Source organism: Orcinus orca, chromosome 10 (assembly GCF_937001465.1).
Source record: "Orcinus orca chromosome 10, mOrcOrc1.1, whole genome shotgun sequence".
Classification (NCBI taxonomy): Eukaryota; Metazoa; Chordata; class Mammalia; order Artiodactyla; family Delphinidae; genus Orcinus; species Orcinus orca.
Window position 1 is genome coordinate 34,999,491 of NC_064568.1, and position 22,093 is coordinate 35,021,583.

The 22,093-nt window shown below is 51.6% G+C and overlaps 1 protein-coding gene across 14 annotated transcripts in view; it reads right to left on the minus strand.

Moving 5' to 3' along the window:
* CACNA1D (calcium voltage-gated channel subunit alpha1 D) overlaps nt 1-22,093 on the minus strand; it is a 318,762-nt gene that overhangs the window by 30,000 nt on the left and 266,669 nt on the right. For 7 of the 14 annotated variants that reach the window (XM_033424608.2, XM_033424607.2, XM_033424609.2 and 4 more), the window contains exons 31-40: nt 18,110-18,193; nt 11,208-11,252; nt 10,666-10,794; nt 8,007-8,072; nt 6,232-6,323; nt 5,201-5,360; nt 4,500-4,627; nt 4,265-4,361; nt 745-847; nt 309-410 (exon numbers count right to left, since the gene is read on the minus strand). In XM_033424608.2, coding sequence (XP_033280499.2) covers nt 309-410; nt 745-847; nt 4,265-4,361; nt 4,500-4,627; nt 5,201-5,360; nt 6,232-6,323; nt 8,007-8,072; nt 10,666-10,794; nt 11,208-11,252; nt 18,110-18,193 — 1,006 coding nt within the window. Of the gene's footprint in view, nt 1-308; nt 411-744; nt 848-4,264; nt 4,362-4,499; nt 4,628-5,200; nt 5,361-6,231; nt 6,324-8,006; nt 8,073-10,665; nt 10,795-11,207; nt 11,253-18,109; nt 18,194-18,652; nt 18,737-22,093 lie in introns of all 14 variants that reach the window. The other 7 variants (XM_049715246.1, XM_004267922.4, XM_033424610.2 and 4 more) reach the window with 2 other exon arrangements.

Here is a 22,093-nt window from a genome sequence, read left to right on the forward strand (position 1 = left end):
AAAAATTACAGGCTTTTGGTTTTGAGGCAGCAAGCTTGTTCTCCTAACATTAATCCCTCCACCCACAAGAGAACCCCGGCTTCAACCATATGGGTCTTGATATCCTTCTCACTGAAGCCTCTCCTTTGTCTGCAGTGGTCTTCACGTTACCCCAAATCATTACACCAATGGCTGAAGGGCCTTTAGCTGTTGGCCTCAATGCTCTGGCTGGTACCTTAAGCATTCTGCAAACACGCTGGGCTTCCTAGAGACTAGCATTGACACCAATGTGCTGGTCAAGAACTACTTAGGAAAAAAATTGCACTGACCACCAGCTGGAGGGACAACTTGGTCAAGCAGTTTCATGCTGGTTTTCTTCCAGATTTTCTTGATCACAGCTCGGAGTTCTTCATTAGCTTGTTCTAGGTTCCCTGAATTCAAAAAGCAAGAGGGGGGAACAAGCCTTGTTTCTTTTGCCCAGCAAAGCCTCTCTGTTCTCACCGGGGCTGCTGGTGGCCCGACTCACCTCTCAACCTTCCAGGATAAGGTGAAGCACGGAGGGAGGGGAGAAGGGTTGAGGGAAGCAGGTCCGGCCACTGGGGCCAGCACAGATGCTCTCATTTCACATACCGCCCCATCCCCTGGGCAGGGGTGTGTCCCCTCCCTGCCCCGCCTTTGACAAGAAGAGGCCCAGATAGGAATCAAGGTGGGATACGGCCTCCCCTTCCTCTTCTCCCACCTGTCCTGCTTCCACGGAGGGCTCACCTTCCGTCTTGATTTTAAGAGCCGTTCGGACCAAAGCAAACAGAGTTGCATTAAACATGACTGTCCCGTCACTGTTGAGCGGCATGTTCATGGCAACTAGTCTCTGTAAACAGAAAGAAAAGTCCCTTAATAGTACTCAAACGAATGATGACAGCTGCAGCCCTTTTCCTCGTTTGTTCTCTGTTTATCCCTCATCTCCTTTCTAATCAACCCTCGATTCAACTCAACAGCCATTTGCGGGGGCATCTAGTATCTGAGGAGATCCGAGCTGACAAAGATCAAAGCTCGAGTCATGAAGCGCAAACGCGGGCCCTCAGAAGATGCATTTTGTTTGTTTTTTTAGACTCCCTACTGTCCATGCATTCCTCTCCCGTTCTCGTTAACCGGCTCTCCCTGTGTCTTGGGGTCAGGCCTCCATTCTGGGCACATCCTTAAGGCTGTTTGGGCTTAAAGTGATGTACCAGGTATGATGAGCCAGGCACAGAGCCTGGGACAAAGGTCCTCAACCAACAGGGTCGATTACTTTTCCTATCGCCGGGAGTGTCCTTCAAGGACCCTGCCCTGGTGAGACCACTGTGGAGTGTTTTGTACAAGTCCACGCGGTTCTACGAGTCCAGTGTTTGGTCTTTCAGAGCTGGATCCCCACATCCTGCTTCTCTTTTCTCTCTCTTCGCCCCTTTAACACCACCACTGAGAGTTGGAGAGGACTTGGGTGAGTGAAACTCTCTGTGGCCCCAGTTACTGCAGATCCCATGCCCACAGCAAAGGGCTGTGCAAGGGTTAAAGGAGCTCACAGACACTTAAGACTCCAGCCAGGTGCCTGGCACGTGGTAAGTGCTAAATAAGTGGTACTTAGAACTTCTAACAGTTTCAAATTTCTTACTTTTGGCTGACAAGGTGTCCCAAGAGAAAGATTTTAAAACCCTTTTCCTCCTCCCTATTAATGGACTGGAGTCTTGTGTACACATGATTCATCCCACCTAAATTCCTAGTCCTAGGAGAGCCTGCACAGTCACTTGCTTTTCCTGGCAAGTTCCTGAATCAGCAAAATGGACTACTTTGTGCCTGAAGGACACGTAGATCCTTTACATAAAAGGGTCTGGAAATGCAAACACAAAATAACAGCCATGAGCCAGAACCCATCTTGTTCTTGGAAACAGAAAAGAGGCTGATACTGGGAAATCTATGGGAAAAAAGTCAACATCTGTGGCTTATTCTCTGCCTACATCCAGAGTCCAGGATGAGGAGAAGCAAAGACTCGGCAAGGACCCCAGGGACTTGCCAACTGGACTTCCAGCCCAGGGGACAATGAGTTTTGGCTCGGATTTCTCTGAAAGCCTGAAATACACTGTGGACTCCACTCTTCACTGTGGGTTCTGTCTAGAGCTAGCCCAGCATCCCTTTGGGGGTAGGGTGAACCCCTGACCCCGAATCCCCTCATATCTGTGGGAAGAGGGGACCAGTTGTTGCACAGACTGGCTGGATTTCTATAGGGCAGAGTTTCAACAGGCAAATCTTGCATTGCTCCTTTAAAAAGGGGGATCCTCTTCTATTGCTACAGCTGACTCAAGGTGGTTCAATGCGAGTTCTATGAAAGGAAAACAAATCTCAATGAGAGCTCGCAGAGAGCATGGTCTGATGTGAAAACTTCAGGAATGGGGTGAGATGGTGACAGGGATAGAGTAGGATAATTAAATAGATAGCTTAAAAATCCCACTACAGGGGGACTTCCCTGGTGGTCCAGTGGTTACGAATCTGCTTTCCAATACAGGGGACGTGGGTTTGATCCCTGGTCGGGGAACCAAGATCCCACATGCAACGGGCCAACTAAGCCCGTGCGCTGCAACTACTGAGCCCGTGCGTTCTGGAGCCTGTGCACCGCAACTACTGAGCCCACGCGCCACAACTAGAGAAGCCCACACGCTGCAATGAAGAGCCCACACACCACAACGAAAGATCCCACATGCCACAATGAAGACCCGACGCAACCAAATAAATTAATCACAAAAAAATCCCACTAGGGGATTCAAGTCAGAAAGGGAATTCTAAGGGACTTTGGGAGACTGTTTAAACAGTGGGAGACAACTCAAGAAAAGCATCCAGTAACCAAGCAACAATCTACATATGTAGTTAAAGTACAAGACAATAGATATGAGATCTGAATCTTGTTATATGAAGTCAGGGAATTAATGGTCCTTGAAGAGTTACATTCCTGTGCGTAGCCAAGACAGGAATATAGATGAGAGGGGAAAGAAACTAGGTGAAAGGGGACATTATACCAAAACCTGAGATGAACTACCATGCTTTAGTATATGTTACCACCCTTTTGCTAATATACACATCATGTAAAGAGTGCCATGACAGTCCTGGTTAGACCATCAAAGGTTAAAAGAGGAACTAAGGATACAAGCCTTGACGTCTAGCCAAAAATGAGGAAGAAGGTGATCTTCTCCCCTACCCCATTTTTCTCTGATTATAAAAATGTAGCCCTCTTTGTTCTCGGGGCTGCGCTCCCTTGCCGGCCCGCTTGTATCTCTCACAAGCATCCTATGCTAAGAAACTCACTCTTTGCCGGCCTCTTTGCCGGCCTCACGCTGAATTCTTTCTGCATCGAGACAAAAGAACCTGAGTTTCAGTAAGTCCTGACACCAGGTGAGTGGTTTGAACTAAGAGACAGTGGGTTCAAGTCCCCTCCTAAGTCAGGAGTTGTGGGTTCAAGTCTCCATCTGAGGTGCGGACGGGTTCGAGTCCCGTCCGAGGAGGAGTGCGGTTTCAGCAGGAGATCTGAATCCATCCCCGAGACGCCACCGCCGGATGCACACGAGGGGCACGTCACTGTGTGCACCATCACGCAAATTAGGAAACGTCCGGGCCACCAAGTCCTCTCCACTCTACCCCCTAAGTAGATCCCTAAGCCATCCCCTCCTCTCCATGCCCGCTTCCTTCTGGCTCTCGGTACTTCACAGTGAGATAATGCAACAGCTCTCCTGGGTGTTCTCCTGTCCCTAGTTCACTTCTCCATTGCCAAGAGTCAACTTTCTAGAATGGAGGTCTCCTCCTGTTTCTTCCATGGGACTCAGCATAGCACAGAAGGCTCCTCGCAGCTACACTCAGATTGGGCCTGAGGCCTTCTGCCACCTCCCCTTGCGTTCCAGCCACACCGACTCTCCATTCTCTTGCCTCCACGTCTGGGCTCCCTGGGCTCCCTTTCTGCGATGCCCTTCCCCCTGTGACAAACTCCTACTTCTCTCCTGCTGGACCTGATGCAAATGTCACCATCCCCTCCTTCTACCCAGTGACAAATTACACAATTCCCTTCCTGTTCTTATTGCTGGCTGACAGGGTGACCTAAGAGTTACACAGCTGAGAACTCCTCAAGGACAGCAGCCACATGTCATTCACCTCGGCATCTCCAGTGCCTGACAGCAGGCTCCACAGAGCATCCCTTAGTAAGGGTTTGTTGACTAAAGCAGGGAGTTCCTGCAAGAGAGGCCGTCAGGGACGCTAACGGGACACTTACCTTGCAGGCTACCCTGTGTGGACACAATTTCCCAAACCCCAGGGGGGGCTGGATGCGGCGGAGCAGAGTGACCACGTCCAGGTGCTTGATTCTTCCCCTGGAGACAAAGTACGGCATGAGGCGCAGGGCAGCACCAGCAGGCCGGGGCTTTCGGCCCATCCCACCTTCCCCAGGAAAGCACACCCAACATCCAGAAACAGCCCACACAAGCCAGATGCAATTCTCTTCAACCTACTTTGCCTCGGGGTCATATTCGGACCATATTCTTTTGAATTCGTCTAAATGGTGAGGCCCCAGAATAGACCAGTCCCGGGTCAGATAATCGAAATTGTCCATGATGACAGCCACAAACAGGTTGATGATCTGTAAAAGCCAATCAGGAGGGCGTTTCAGCTGTAGTGGGATGAGCTGGGTTCAACCCTAGTGAGTGCTTCCTAATTGTAAGGGTCACAAGACATTTGGACCCATTTCTCCTAGAGAGGCTGAAAATCTTTCATTCTGGAGAACGTTTAAGGAAATGGCAGACTTCTAGCTTTCCAAAATGGTTTGGGTATAGGCCCAGGGGAGGGCAGGGGGGAATGTACTGTCTGACCTTTTGAAACACACTGCAGTGTTATAATTTGCCACCACATAACTCACTCTCGTAAGTCACTACTATGTGCAGTGGCTTTGAGATTTTTTATTATAAAGGAACCAGCAGCCCTAAGAAGCTGGGATGGTGAAGCCTGTTAGCGAGCACCTAACCCCTGCTCACACCAAAGGTGCTAGTAACACAGGCCTCGCTCAGCAAAACCTCGACGGCCCAGTGGAGTCTAGACTGCTCGTCAGCATAAAATACCCCACAGCTATTTGACGGGGCAACGTCACTGGTCTGAATCCCAAATGCTACATGAATATATGTCCATTGGTGGTAGGGTGGCTATTCTGATCACTTACCAGAAATGCGCAGAGCATGTAAAAACTGATGAAATAAACAATGGCAAAGTTGCTCCCGCAGGTGTACTCCTCCCCGGGGTTGTAATCGGACTCGGGGTCACAGAGCTTTCCCGGGAGGCAGGCCAGCATGATTTCCTGCCAGGCCTCCCCCGTCGCACACCTTTTTTAGATTAAGCAAAGAAACAAAGAAGGCATTTGAGGCTTAGATCTTTAAGAAATTTTAAGAAAAAAAATTTTTTTTTAATTAGACCAAAACCTAAGTACTTTGGGGGGAAAGCCAGTTTGATTTAGAGAAAATTCCTACTTATTTTCAAATGCAACTTACATCAGTAAGGGAGGCCCTGTTGCAACTCCCTTTGATTTATATCAGTCACTTGATATAAGCACATCAATTCTTTTTGTATAAAGGAATGTTTGTTTTGTGGTCTTCTCTCCTTTAAACACTTACGTTACATTTTTTAAACGATTATTATTTTTAATGACCTACCATCTGACAACTCGATTAGATCCCCATTTGATTCTGTTGCAAGCAAAGAACTGGAAACTAACTTACAAAGAACTTGCTCTCCAGTCATTAGGACTTGCTTGTATGGTTTCTAGAAAGTTCTCTCACTTTAAGGCGCTTTGTTTACAAAGCTATTCAATGGAGTTAAAAACAATCCCATAAAGTTTGAAACTGCACATCTCAGGATGCTCCCCACTGACTGTGCAAAAGGCCTCTACATTCCTGCTAAATTTTCATTTTCCCGGTTGCTTGAGCACATGCGCCCACGTGTAAGCACACACCCCACACCTTCTCAGCGGCTCAGGAGACCTACTCACTCCCAAGTGGAAAACCTTAAGCCAATCACAATGGGAATGGCCAAAAGCCTGCAAAATTCCTCTGTGACTAAAATGCTACCGTGTCTGTTTAATAGTACAAAACCAACAAATACAAAAGGCCACCATGTCCAAATGCTTTAAGAACCCGGGTCCTCTGCTGCTCTGGAGCCCAGAACCAGAGAGACTTGCTCCGGGCTGGACTCAGTCACCTGAAGAGCAGCAGTACGGCCTGGGGAAAGGTCTGGAAATTGTTGTTCCTGTTGATCTGGTTGTTATCTCTCATGGCAACTTTCCCAAACATCTAGAGAGAGAAATTATTAGGGGAAAAAAAAGAAAAGATTTTGTCATACCGAAAAAAAAAAAAAAGAAAGAAAAAAGCACACCCCTCCATATGTGAATTTAGAACTCAAGTTTGGTCAATACCCAGAGTCCCTGGAGCTTTATTCATCCCACTAAGATACGCTGGGCTCGGTGCTAACCGCTGGGCACATTCTCAGCTCAAGGAGTTCCTAGCCTGGGGAAGGGATGCAAAAAGTAACCAGACCGGCAGCCTCTTCAGATGGGAGCTGGGCTGGTCCAGCCCGACGGGGAAGCACAGAATAGGCTCACAGGGTCCCTGAGGCTGGGGCTGGGGTCAGGGAAGGCCTCCAGGGAGAGTGAGGTTAAGGTCCAGAACTGAAGGGAAGGAGAAGCCAGTCAGGTGACAAGGAGGGTGAAGAATGCTCCAGGCAGAGGGAGCACGACCTGCAAAGGAGCAGAGGCGACGTGGCCCGGGTGCTCCAGGAAATGAAAAGAACGTGAGTGTGACGAACAGCCCAAGGACCAGGCTGCAGACAAGCCTGGGGGGCCGGTGGGCCATGGGAAGGAGGGTTGGCTTTGCCTTAAGGGCCAGGGGAAGTTAGTAAATTCTTCACTCGTGGGGAATACAGAAGCAGACTGGCATTTTCGAAGACCCTGATGGCCGGCAAAGGCTCTTGAGTGAACACGGGGGTGGTGTGCGAGATGCGGTTTCCAGTTCTCTGCGGCCACTTAAGTTTTATATGAGGACGTTACGGCATAAAAGACCCTTTGGGGCCCATGGCGTCACAAGCTGCTAAATTACAGGGGCTCAAGCACACGGCCTCTTCGTTCAGAACCCCTGGTAAAAGGCCTGGTCACTTGCAAATGCTTCTCTGCCTTCAGAATAAAAAAGCACGTACCACCATTTCTCTGCTGCGGGAATACTTGACCTCTTTTTCACTCACAGCCCTCCCTTACCTCAAAGGCTGCACCTGAACCAGCAGAGAGCGTGGCAGAGGGACCCCGGGAAGGTCCAGGGCCACAGGGTCCTCCACCTCCCTCTCCTCCAGGGGGCTCTGCCCCCTACCCGCCCACTCTGCGCTAGGGCTCAGCTGTTAGGGAAGCTCCTATGCCCCCTTCCCCACCTGAGGAGGAGCTGGGGAGCGTCCCACAGCCCCTCAGCCAGGACCAGGCCACAGAAGAGCCTGGTTTCACGCTTCTTTTTAGAGGGGCGCTTCTGAGGCAAGATAGTGGCTCCAGTTCAGCCCCAGCATCTAGAAATAGTTTGTAATGCTTTCAGATGATACAGACTTTTGTATCACTCATATCTTCTTAGCAACTTTGATGCAGAAAATAGGACAATTATGGCTTTTTTCAGTACAGCATTTGCTGTTGCTACAATCAACGATGGGTTTTCTCAATCAGTTGGCTCCCCTCAGACCCAGATTGGGGGTGGGGAGTGCCCTAAACCCAGCTTCCTCTGACATATTCCAACCTCCGCATGCCCTTCTGAGCCCGGCTCTCGCTGGCTCAGGCTCTCTCCTGCATGGCCACGTCTTTTTCATCTTTATAGCTCTTCAGCAGCCAAGGCGTCCGGCTGAAAACGCATGACCTGTCTGTCCAGTCCAGCTGGCCAAGGTACAGCCTGCCACAGATCTGGGGCGACGTAGCAAAGGGGACCCGGGGGAGAGGTGCTGGAGCGTACCTGCATGCCGATAACCGCGTAGATGAAGAACAGCATGGCGATGAGAAGGGCGACATACGGGAGCGCCTGGAAGAGAAGCAGCGCTTGGCTCAGCGCGAACATCCTGTCCCCCCGGATGGCTTGGGGGCAGACTGAAGGCCCGCATGGGGCACACGCTCTATTCTTTTCCATGTTATATTGTAAGGACATCAATAGTGAGGAAGAGCTTTTTAAACCCCAGCCCGGCAGCCCGGCTTCAGCCCTGAGGACAGCAGCCCATGCACACCTCGGGTTATGAAGCTGCAGGCAGGACGTGCTTTCCACAGTTGTTAACAGTGCGTCCTAATCCTAAACAGTGTTGCTCTCAGAAACGACTGTAATTGATGAAACAATTCCAGCGTGCTAGACAATTAGATGGCTTCTGCTTTCTTTTGTGGGCGTGTTTGGGGTGGGGGCAAGGGGCTCTTTCGCAAAGGAACATCTTTATGCAAAATCACCTTGCATCTGCTTAAGTACTTCCTTACAGTGAAGCCTTAGGAGCGGAATTATTGGGTCAGAGGGGAAGAACCACTTTCTGGCTGTGGCTGTAGAAAGCAAGACACCTTTCTTAAAATGCACTCTTTCCGAAAGAACCGCAGAGCTGGGGGCTGGGCCAGGGAAGAAAAGGAGCTAGCTGTGTGGTCTCCAAGCCTGGGCTCTCCTTAGGAACATCAAATATAAGCACATGTGTCGGGTCAGACCACCGTTTTTTTTTTTTGTTTGTTTGTTTGTTTTAAATTTATTCAATTTTGGGCTGCATTGTGTCTTCGTTGCTGCGCACGGGCTTTCTCTAGTTGCGGCGAGCAGGGGCTCCTCTTCGTTGCGGTGCACTGGCTTCTCATTGCGGTGGCTTCTCTTGTTGCGGAGCATGGGCTCTAAGTGGGCGGGCCTCAGTGGCTCTAGAACGCAGGCACAGCAGCTGTGGCGCAAGGGCCTAGCTGCTCCATGGCATGCGGGGTCTTCCCGGACCAGGACTCCAACCCGCATCCCCTGCAATGGCAGGCGGATTCCAACCGCTGCGCCACCAGGGAAGGCCACCACTGGTCTTTTAATCCAAGGCTCCTCAACTGCTTGTCTCCCTCATCTCAGGTGACAGATGTCTGTGTGCTTGGCACGCCTCCAAGGAGTGCCCATATTGTTAAACTTAAAGCCAAGGTCACACGCATAAAGCCTCCGCTTGCTCTCCTATCTGAGAAAGGTCATCAGAAAGCCAGGGGCTAAAAAACCTTCCGACTTGTGCCAGCTCTGGATCTGTGACTGCCAGCTTGGCCCAGTGCAGTAGCACCATCCTGACAACTGGACTGGTTAACAGAGTCCCACAGGGTTAGTTTCAGGCTGTCCTTGCCACAGCAGTGTGCGTTTTCTCCCTAGATGAGCAAATGTTTAAGAATTCTGCTGGCACAGTTTCTCAGTTTTTATGGACATGAATGGCCATGTATGGTCATGTCTCTGTGACATGAATTCATCTTATAGTGACCAAAACTTTTTTTAAAAAGTTTAATGTAACAATGACATTATTGCATGAATCATTCTATTTTTATAGCAGTTCATTCACAAATGTTGGTACTTTGTATTAATAACAACCGTCTAGGATTTAATCCCTTTCCAGGACCGAGGCTCACCTGCTCGAGGCCCCCCACCTGCCCTGCCTCTCTCAGAGCTGCATCCCAGCTCCTCCTATAGTCTCACTGTCCCCAACAGGACTTGCGATTTTCCTTCTTGAGTTTCTGGATCTACCTCCTTCCCCAGATGCCAACCCTTCTCCTCTTTACCTGTTAAAATTCTACCCACTGTGGAAAAATGTTTCCTGGGATATTAACACCCGTTTCCTCAGAGCCGATGGGGTTGTTCTTTGTGTATCTTCGAATAACTTAATTTGTTAATGTGAGCATTTACTACTTTTGAATTAAAAAGTCAAAAGATGAAGATCCATGACTCATTTTCTAAAGTTCGTGCACATCTACAAACTCCCCCATGCAGTGCACCTCTTAATAAGAATCTGTGCCCCCCTCCCCAGCGGAGTAAGTCCGGAAGACCAGAACATCTAGGGTGGGGTGCTGGAAGGTACAGGAGAAGCTGGGTTCTGTTTGGAACAGCCAAGAACCAGGCTGCACCAGGCTGGAAAGCCATAGATGACAAAGGGGACCTGGCTTATACTCAGGTGCCCTTCACTCTGTAATCCTCCCAGGCACTGGCTAACCCAGGACGGGGGATGGTGTGCTGGCCAAGGCCAAGTAGTCTGTGATTTGTATCTAGATTAGCCAACGGACAGGACTGCCGCAGCCTTACGAGGCTTCCAGGGGTCGGCTGGGACCCTCCCTCTCTCAGACACCACCATTCATCCCGGGCATCCTGGGGAGGACTGAGGTGCGGGGAGCCCCGTACATCTATCCATCTCAGAAGTGCTGCAGATTTCTCAGCTGCAGGCGTTACTGCTTTCTCTTCTGCTTCCTTAAGCAGGTAATCCTATTCGATTTATCCAAGCAGTGCTGGGCCCGTCTCCTCAGCATTCCAGGTCCTCTCTGGACCTAGGTGATCACAGCAGTCCTGCAGAAAGGAGTCCGGATCCTCCACAACAGGGGACAACCACTGACTTACATATGATCTTCAAAGACAAAGAAGCCCTTGGCATGGCTCTTACCTGGAAGGACTTAATAAAAGTCCACAGCAGTGTCCGGATGCCTTCCCCCCTGCTGAGAAGCTTCACCAATCGCATCACTCGGAAAAGACGGAAAAAGGTGATGGAGATTCTATTGCTCTCTTCAGAGTTCTGAAGGGTTATCATGGAGAGGTCAAACCCAATGGAAAGTAGAACATGCAACACTTTCAGAAAAACAGCAACAGATGCACACAGAGGTGGCAGAGGTAAGAATTAAAGATGTGTTTCTAGGGCCTTTTCACCTCAAAAAGCATGATATGAGAGGAAAAGTTACATGCTAACAACACAGGGCTTGGGAAACCCTGGGTCCACACAGCACATGCATGTCCACGTGGTCTAGTGTGTTAAGAGGAGGACACTGGTCTGGTCAAGAGTACTGGACACTGACGATGAATGCAAACCACTGCAGACACTGTTCTGAAAGGACAATCATGGAGAATACAGAACAACTAGTGGAAAACTCGACATGGCCAAATAAACTGAAGGAAAAGGCCCAGCCCCTGGAGACTAGTCACTGGTCTTACCCCAGGTGTAGCAGTTGGGACAGGGACATTTTCACTTTCAGTTGGCTTTAAGAAATCAAAGATTGAACATGTATTAATGAACTTGGAAGGAAGCAAGGGTTCAGGAGGGTGTCCCCCCATTTAAAAAAAAAAATCTGTGGTTCATGTCTGAGGATGACACATCTGCTCCCTCCCTGAGGAAATGCCACGGGAACTGCTCGCAACTGGACGTGAGGGTGGGCAGCCACTGATGCAGGCTCAGACACTACGGCTTTCTAATTCACACCCCAGGACATGATGTTTCAAGACTGAAAGACATCTAGTAAAGGACAACGCTGCAAGACCTCAGTTGTCCCCAGGCACAGAAATGCAGACTGGGATTCTGCTTCTCGTGGGAAGACTGGTTCTCTTGTTTTAGTCAGGCTTGTGGGTCTGAGGACCTAACTGCTCTGAGGCAGGCCATTCCTAACCCTGAGGAACAGGGTGACTCCACCAAACAGGGCAGAGTGGCAGCTGCCTGCACTCCACAGACCTCCCCTGCCCCACTCTACTCCTGGGGCCGCGCAGCTGGGCGGCGTGCGTCCGATGGGCCCTCACTGGCGGGGCTGCCGAGGAGCTGGGCAGACTGAGTCAGGGCAAGCAGGAGAGGGGCTGGTTTCCCTCCAGAAGCCTTCACTGCCCCACCAAGAAGGCTCAGCTCTGGGTGACTCTTGGGAAGAAGCTGCTTAGCACCAGCGTTCCCTGAGCTTCCGCAGTGCTGTCTCACCTGAGGTCTGGCTGGGCTCCTGTCACTTGGGCCCCAGGGTGCAGAATCCCAGCCCTCGTCGCCCTGTGGTCACCGGCCTCCCCACTCAGTCTGTGAGCCCCCAGGGGGCAGGGACCTTGCCTCACTCCACTCAGTGCCCAGCATGGTGTCTGGCACTCATTAGAGGTTCAGTAAGTGTTTATGAGAATGCAGAGGCTGTGTCAGGAGCCATCTTTAAATTAAACAGTAAAGGCTGAACAAGAGTCAGGAAATGACAGCCTTTTTTTTTTTTCCCCTTCAGCGGGGTCACCTCTGCTGAAGCAGCTGGTCGACCCAGAAGCCAACAAAGGAAGGAGGCTCTTCTGACCGGGGGCCCAGAACCCCTGGGTGCTCTCCAGGGCCCTAGGGAGCCTCTCTGCACGGTGGGTCTGTACAGCTAAGGGCTGTGTGTGCGCACGGATGCACACCCTAATCTGATGGGCTCTCCCCCCGGGAGATACAGGGAAGGAAAAACTCCGTCCTGGAGTCTCACTCTCGTCAGTGGCTGCCTCCTGAGCTCAAAGCTAAAACGCTATAAAATTCATAAAATAGAAGGAGTCTGGGCACATCACATCACAACTGAAATTCTACGAGATCACTAAGCCAGGACTAACGGGTTCTGATGGGGTTAAAAAGGAGTCCCTGCTTCGCCTGGGATGCTCGGAACGTGACCTCTGCAATGGGTTGGTCAAAGCCTGGTCACTCTTTTTACATCCCTTCTATCATCTCATCTCAAAAGGGATCACATCTCCTTAAAAGGACAGATGATGGTTTTTAACTCATGACTTTGGCAAATGAAGGTATTTGTTTTCCCAAGTTCTCATGCTTGCCCACACCAACTCCCTAAGGGCTGTGTGCAGGAGGTTCCAGTCTGACCCATACAGCTGGAGTGTGAGGGTGTGTGTGTGTGTGTGTGTGTGTGTGTGTGTGTGTGCACTTGCCTATGCTCAAGGGGACCAGAGTGTGCATAAGACAGAACACTCTATAGTATATTTCTGCCATGTCTATAACTTGTGTGTTGGACTTACAAGAGAATAAGGAGGCTGGGTGGTCGGGGAAGACACTCTTTCTGGCCATGACCTGGCCCAAGCCTCTTCTGCTGGCCCCTCCCTAGCCCACGCCAAGTCTGACAGACCTTTTACACTCCCCTTGTGACAGGAGAAAGTTAGTAGCCAAACTGACTTTTGAAGGGCACATCTCTTTTTCAACTGCTATCTTTGAAGTATGACAAATCTTGGCCTATGAACTTGAAACCATGGGTAGTCTTTTGCTCAAAAAAACAAAGAAGAGGAAAAGACAGCATTTGTGGAGGGACAAGGCAGCACAACATGCAAGAAAGGAAGGACAGAGCAAATGGCACACCAGGCTGCGTGCACCCCCAGTGCAGCCTGTGACACCCCCCCACATGCCTCACTGGGCAGGGAGGACTGGGCAGGGGAGGGTGTCACTGGTAGCACCGGGGGAAAGTACAAGTTGCTAAAATATCTTACAAATGGAGGGACCCCGAGGATGGCTTTGCCTGAACTACAAACGCCAGTCTGATGAAAAGGGCAGGCCAGCTCTCACCCTGGGCTACCCACTGGAACTGACTGGGGAGATCTTTGAAAACTCTGATGCCTGGCTCTCACCCCAAAGCTTCTTACTGAATTGATCTGGGGTGGCCCCAAGCTTTCCCAGGTGGTTCCAACATACAGCCAGAGCCAGGAGCAGCAGCCCAAGGCCAGGGCAAAGCTGGGCCATGTCTTCAGCTGGTCACCCACAGCAGCTCATTCCCTTTAGGTCTGGAGGGGCGACACAGAATGCGGCCACCGGGAAAGCCCCTTCCGGCTGTTACAGCTAAGCAATGGGCTCCTCTGGAGTTGATGGGGTTTCAGTACTCAGATGGATGCAAGGAGAGTGGCTGCCATCCCCATCTTCCTTACAAGGGGTGGGTGGAGGAGGCTCAGAGACACAGGGAGCTGGTGCAGGGCGGAAAAGGACCGTGAGCAAGCTGCCACTCCCGGGATCAACCGCAGGACACGCCCAGAGGCTGTGGGACTAGGGAAGGTCTCACTCCCCAGGGAGCTTTCCATTGACAGCACTAGGGGCTGGATGATGTTTCAAGAGATGGAATTCCAGTGTCATCCCAGGGCCTGGACTAGAGGACCTCGGTAACTCCTTCCCGAGATGCCACAGTCTTCATGTGGAAACCCTACAGGGAAATGGCCCCTCAGCCTTAGGAAGCCACACTATGTGCCAGAGTCTGGCAAGCTCCTTCCCACAGGGCTCCCACGCAGGCTCTTGCCGTGTAGGCTCTGGGCCAACCCCCTGCGACTACGGAAGGCAAATGAGCCCTGACTTGCCCAAGTGCAAAGGGATCAGTCTGCATTTACGCATTAATTCCCATCTCTTCCTAGAAAAGCTGAAAGGATGCCGTTTTCCAATTCAGACAGGAGGCAAACCAGTTACCCTGAGGCATCCTGGAGAGCTCTTGCTGGGGAGCCTCTCTCTGACTACTTCTGACCTGGTATTAACACCTCTGGGACGGAAGGCTTCTGTATTTGGGATTGCTGAGTTTGTCTCCGGAAACCAGCGACCTGGTCCCTAGAAAGGGGTTAGCACACAGCATGGAGGGCTGAACAGCCTGCCTGTGGCTTTAGAACAAGAGGCTGAGTGGAGCTGTGGGCCCCCTGGTCCACCCCGGGTACACGACAGGTCAGGGACAATTCTTAGGTCCCTGGGAGCGACCTCCCTACTGACTTTGCACATGCTCTTAAGTAATAACAATGCAGACATGGCTGCTAAACAAGTGTTTTGCCTCCCCGCCAATAATGATAATTGGAAAGACTAAATGTCAGCAACAGCCATTTCCCACGTTAGGGAGAACATGATGCTGGATCATCTCTCCATTCAAGGAACAAACAGGCATCGAAGAAGGAGCAAAACCGAGCCTGCCAGTCCTCATCTGACATTTTAGCAGCTCGATGACATTATGACCAACTGTGATGAAGACAAGTCCACGACAGCTACCAAACCATGACCGTGGCAGGGTAGGGGTCATGGGAGGGGGCGGCAGGATGGAGGGGGCCAGGTGAGCATGCAAGCAGGACAACAGGAAGGGCCATCCAAAATGTTTTTGCGAAGAAGACAAACGCAAGCTCAATTTCTCATTTCCAGGCCACATCGTTCATTCTTGAAGGCTATGCTGCCATGTCACAGAGCCAAGCGTGACTGACCAAGACGGCCCCAGCTCAGGCCCCAGGCCAGAGACAACGAAATAGGGCACAGCAAACAATTTAGATGACCACGACCCACAGCACTCCCGTGCAACTCAGCGAAAACCAAAGGTGGGAAAGACAAGTATACAGTCTTTCGAGTGCTTTTGCTTTAACAACGACTTCACCGTATATATGTTTATATATACTTGCCGCTACAATTTTCTAAAAACAAAACCAACATGAAAATCGATTAGGCAACAGAAAAGAAAGAGCAACAGAGGTTGGGAGAGACAGCACAGCAAGTTAAACATTGCAAAAAATGATGACTTATGGCAGCTAAAAACAGCCAACAATGGACCAAGGGTATTCACGCTCAGCTGAGTCGGGAGTGCGGGGGACAGGGCCACCGAGGGAAATGATGTGTGCTGCTTCCCAGGGAATGCGGCATGGCGGGGGAGGGGCGTGTAGAGGAACCACCGGCGACACTCAGAGAGTTATGTCACCAGAGGTTAAGGACATCCAGTCTTTCCTGTCTTTGTGCTGTGGCCTGAGGGTCGTAGATGCCCAATAAAGATGTGATGAAGGACTGAACAGATGAGAAGGTGGCCTTGAGCATCCCCTCTCCACTGAGGGCCAGCACAGGAAGGCTGAGGTCCCCTAAGGTGGTTTTCTACTGGGCCAGGGCCTTGAACTCGCATTGCTCCCGGCTGAGTAAGGTTTGGTCTCAGGCTCCATGTGACCAGGGGAAAGGTCACGTACTGAAAAACAGTACGAGGATGCTGACTGCTAGGGTTTTCGAGTCTGACTGAATGCCAGGGAAAGCCTGTATTATACAGAAACCCCAAAGTCAAATGCTAACTAAAAAATTTCGCGTGGGCTTTTATAGACCTGTGGCTTTCCTGACTGATGGAAGGTGAAGGCGGACGTGTCTGAGACACTGCTGGGCAGGGCTGAACCAGAGGGAAGGCACAGTGGGCTCAGCCCCAGCACGCGGCGAGGCAGCCAGGAAGCCGCGTGTACTGTCGGCGGTGCACCAGCGCGGGGAGTCGGGCATTAGAGAGCTGGGCTGTCTGCTTGGTGAACAAACCCTGGCCACATCCTGGTGCCCAGAAGCTAAGCATGGACCCTACCACCTACACACCACGTGAAGCACGGAGCGCTCCAGGGAGACCTGCTCAAATTGTCACTTATGATATTTTCACTTCCATTATAGACCACTCTGACTTACATAAGGGTCTGCTTCCAGACTGTTCACGTAAGGGTACTTTGATGGAGGCCATAAGTGCTTTATGCGGTGAGATGATTAAGCGGGCAGATGTCTGGTCATAAACTCAGGAGAGAGCCCCTGGCAGCCCAGGGAGGGTCCTATGTTCTCCCGTTAGCATCAGATTAGTTTATAACCAAGCGTAATTCACACATGATAAATGGCAATTTTATACCTGACGTGTGGAATATTTCACGTAACGTGGAATTTATATAAGTCTGGGCTTATGGAGGTTGGCAGATCTATGTACCTAAGTCTAGTAAAATACCATTTCAGTACCTGGTCTTGGCATGAATTTGAGGGTCATGAGGCTTAACTCACACCCTCATGGACATGGTAATGTCTTACAGTTCATTTCGCTTATTATTACAAGGAAAATCTATATTTAAAATAATACCATTGTATCTCCCTAACACTTTGGGAGTTTGAACAAGTATTTTCACAAATATGCCTATCATTTTATCATTGCAACGTACCTATGAAGCAGGGAGGGCAGACATCACTCATCTCAGTGGTCCACGAGGGAACTGAGGCCCAGGTCCAGGCTAGCGCTGCCCTGCTACTCTACACTCCACAGTCAGCCTGGCCCCCAGAGTGGCGGCATAGATCTCATCATTCTCATTCGGCACAGGCTGTCTGGGCGCCAGGATGGACCATATGAGCCCGCAGGTGTCAGCCAGGCAGAGCGTGGCAACCCCTGCCCGGCCAGGCATGGGGGGAGGAGGGCCAGGTTGGCACCGGGCAGCAGGAAGCCAGCACAGCACGGCAGCCCACCCCATGCTCCACCTGTCCCTGCGAAGGGCTCCACACAACCTGGGCACCCACGAAAGCCTGCTGATGAACTGGGGACAGACCAGATGGGCAGGGCCAGTTCTGCCCGCATCAGGCCCTCCCGGTCTGGGCATGGGTCAGATCTGAGAGGGGCCAGTGGGAGGCGGTGCTCGCCTTTCTGCAGCCTCTGTATTTTGAGGAAGGTTCTCAGGATGCTTCCTAAAGGTTGGGTGGGGTGTTCACTCCACCTACCACTGCTCTTCAACAAAGGATTCAACTGGGTGCAACAAAGGAGCGCTGACACCCTCTCCTAATATACACGAGGCCCTCCTTCCCCTGGCCCAGGGCAGCCTTCAATCTGCATCCCTATTTGGGGAGCTAGGAGAGGCACGTTCCCCAGCGTCACCAGTAGGGCTCAGCAGACACAGCGTACAGGTGAGGACACCCGCAGCGGTGGCCGTGTGCTCAGGGCACGGCTGTGGGGTTTCTCTCCTGTGCCTTCACAGACCCACAGTGGGTACCAGGGCACACGTTATGAACTCTGCTTTCCAGCTCAAAAAACTGAGGCACGAAGCAGCCAGGGGCCCTGCCAAGGTCACCCAGCTACTGAGTGATAATGTTCACATACCCACACAATTAACTCCTAGCCCTTAACATTTTAATACGGTCTTCTTTAAAAATAAGGTTTTCCTTCCAAAATGGCAATTCTACATTTACTTCCCCACTCTCATTCAGGGGAAGGGGATGGGGGGGCCGGGGGAGGGAGGGAAGAGGACAAAGTGTTCTTAGTCTTTTGCAGTAAATGTGTGCTTGAATTTCTAAAGTGTACAGAGATCCGTGGGGAGGGTTTCTGGTCTCCTCTGTGTTAGACTTAATGAGGTTATAGGACACAAAATTTGCTACTTACATTCACTTCAGTTATAGCAATATCAACGACGCTACCAACAACAATTAAGGCATCAAAAGTGTTCCATGCATCAGTGAAATAGTGCTGTTAGAGCAAGCATTCAGAAGCCACAGAAGAGAGGAAGCACAACAGGAAAAAAAGAAGAAAAGGACAGTGTTATAAAAGGGGAACATTCTAGCACCAAGCCACCTGGCTACTTGAAAAATCACCCTAAAACAAACATGTTATAGGTACATCACTTCGGGTACTGCTTCTGACACAGCAAATGAAAACAGTTAGAGACGCCTGTCTTGCCCTGCCTACCGCTGACTCAGCTTAGCGCTGCAGAACAGTCAGTCCTCCAAAAGGTGATGTGTGTCTAAAGGCCTGGGGATCAAGCTCTACGCTACAAGGCCTCTTCTCTGCAGCTCTCGTTAGAAAACTCCTGGTTTTCGATCAAGTACGACTGGGCTCTGTGACTTGTCCAGGTGATGCAGTGCAGGGCCGGGCGGGTGTGCAGACAGAGACAGGATGGGAGGTGGCCCCGGGCGGGCACATACTCACGTCAGCTTCGCTGAGCGCCACGTCTACAATGCTGCCGATTACGATGAGGGAGTCAAACGTGTTCCAGGCATCACTAAAGTACCCCTGGACAGAGCGGGCGGGGGCAGATGTTTATGAGCACGTAGGAAGGAGAAGCCACGCTGACCACGTGGGGTCACACCCGGGCCCCGCAGCAACCACGGCAACCAGGGGGGTGGGAGGGCCAAAGGGAAGCGACCATACCGTCCACCGGTGCAGAGGGACACGGGGCAGGGCACCTGCATGTGTGAGAGAGGCCACGGGCGCATGGACCCACACACACCACCACACACACAGACACACACACCACACACACAGATACACACACACCACACACAGACAGACACACCACACAGACACACACACACACCACACAGACATACACCACACACACACACCACACAGACACAGACACACCACACACACACACACACCACACACACACACACCACACACACACACCACACAGACACACACCACACACAGACACACACACCACACACAGACACACACACCATACACACACACCACACACACACACACACCACACACAGACACAGACACACCACACACAGACACCACACACACAGACACACACACACCACACAGACACACCACAGAGACACACACACCACACACACACACACACCACACAGACACACACACACCACACACACCACACACACAGACACACACACACACACCACACACACACCACACACAGACACACCACACAGAGACACACCACACACACACACACACACCTAGACACACACACCACACACAGACACACACCACACACAGACACACACACCACACACACAGACACACACAGACCACACACAGACACACCACACACACACACACCACACACACCACACACAGACACACACACACCACACACACCACACACAGACACACACACACACCACACACACACACACACCACACACACAGACACCACACACACAGACACACACACACACCACACGACACACACACCACACGACGCAGACCGTGGCCCTGGGCAGCACTGAACCAAGCTAAGTACCTGCAGGACAGAGCGAGGCACCTGGTGGCCCTGCCCTGGCATCCAAGGTCACAACCCCAACCCCTCGCTGCTGAGGGAGGAGAAGGCCCTCCTACTCCTTGTATGGGGTCCCCAGTCACCTCCTTCTCTTCTTCCACATCAAGACCACTATGACCAGCGTTTCACACCTTCTCACTGCTGTGCCCTTGAAACAAACCAGTATCCCTGCCCCTCCTCGACAGTCCAAGTACAGCAAAGGGTGTGCCCCGCGGCAGCATGTCCTCACAGAGCTCTCGGTCTAAAGGGACGTGAAGGCTTACAGGGAGACAGGCCAGCGACGCACGCCGTCTAAGGCAGAGGTGTGGCCTGTAGGGCTGCGGATCAGTGCACAGAAGGTCTCACGGGGAAGGAGCGCTCAGGGACGGTGATGATGCTCGAGTGCTCCCCCTGGCCCCCAGAGCAGCCCCTATCTCCTCATAGGCTCCTTTTTCCTCTCCAGCTCTGGCTTCCCTCCCCTCCCTCTGCATCCTCCAGGCTGAGCGGACTCCTTTCCATCCCTCAAACCACCACCAGGTTCTTGCCCAACTCCTGAGGCCTCTGTGATCCCGGCCTCCCCACCCCAACTCTACCTGCCCACGTCCACTTGACACTCAGCTCAAATGCCAGTGCCCTGATGGCATGTTTTCAGATCCTCCTGACTTATACCTCCCATCCTGGGGACTCCGAATGTCTCTCAGGTCTTGATCACTGAATCTGGGGCCTCTGCCCGCAGGTCTACCCCATGGAAGACCCTCTGAGGATGAGGACTGTGCTGACTGCTCTGTCCCCTCCTCCACTAATCCCACCACCCAGCCCGGAGCCGTGAGCCCACATAGTGCTTGACACGTGGCAAGGCCTCCTCCTTCCACCAACTTGCACCCTCCTGGTCATTCAGCTCTGCCCTATTCTTGTTATTTCAGGTCCTTGTATCTTGTTGAAGGTACAACATCCCTATGACCGTGACTTACAAATCTGTACATACATGGCATACGTTTTGCATCCTCTTCTGGGCTCAGCACAGTAGGTGCTAAATTACTGCCTGCTGTCTCCTGATACCCCCCAGGAAGCCCTCAGTCGGAGGGGGTGGTGGGGAGAACAGTGCACGGAGGCTTCTGGTTGCAAGGTCAACGACTGTCTGCATCTCAACTGCATCTTTTCAACAAGCCAGGATGTGTTGTGGAAATAAAAATTCAGGTCTGAATCATATAAAAAGGGGCCCAGTGTGCTTACAACGGGGTACACTTAGTGCTGGATCAAGAACACCAGAACAGAAGGTGCTTTGAAGTGTCAGATCCCATGAATTGATCAAGTGCAGGCCCAGAGGAAGCCACTGCAGAGCCCCAGCCTTTTACAACACTATGGAGAATGTGGACACGCTGGCTGTTCCAACAGCCGGAGGAGGGATGTTTGTTCTAATCACTGTTAATCACCCCAGGTGCATTTATGGGGGACCTGTAACGCTGACTTAGGGTTTGAGATTTTAAAAAAATTTCATCTTAAATAATGTAAGATTTTCCCAACCAACTGCCACGACTTCTGACCCTGCGCCCGCCCCCCCCACCCCTCACCATCTCCTCTCTCCTCCTCTCCCACAATCCCAGCACCTCTCATAGTTACTTACCCTCACGGACTGACTGCCACCCTCCCAGACCCCTCTGTTGGCCCTCTAACAAGTAAACAAAAGCTCGCCTGCACCAGCTCTGATGATCTGTGATAAATGTCTAATGGGAGCGTCTGCTTAATAAAGACAACGTCTCACTCCTTACAGCTTCTCTTCTCAAGATGTGGGACTCTTGGCTGGCAAAACAGGAGAGGCAGTATCCACAGTGAGGACACGACTGGTGCCCCTCAGGAAGCCGGCGGTGCTGGTCAGAGAGGAGACCCAGAGCCTGCACCAGGACGTAAAGGCACATTCTGCTTCCCTCCCCGAGGACAACGCCAAACCAAAGTCAGCTGGACCACGTGGTGCGCTGAGTGCCGCCGTCGTACCCGGGTTGTGAGAACACAGCATTGGCTCTTAAATTATCTGCATCACTGCGAGTGGTAACACACAGTGGGCTGACTGGCGGCCTGGCCACAGAGCATGCTCTGAGGTGCAGAGCCTGTCCTCTTCCTCATGGATTTAACAGCAACTCAGAACTGCAGAGACAATGGTGAGCCTTTCCCTCTCCTCTAGAGAGGAACTGATGCCTTAGAAACGCGTGGTCATCAGTAACAACTGGGGCTCTAGGGCACAGAGAGCAGTGAAGACCCGCTGTCCCTCCTGTCCTGTCCCACACCACGGGCCCTGCCCCCCTCTTGCTACAGTCCATCCTTCACCAGAGGCCACGCCCACCACCATTCAGGGCACTGCA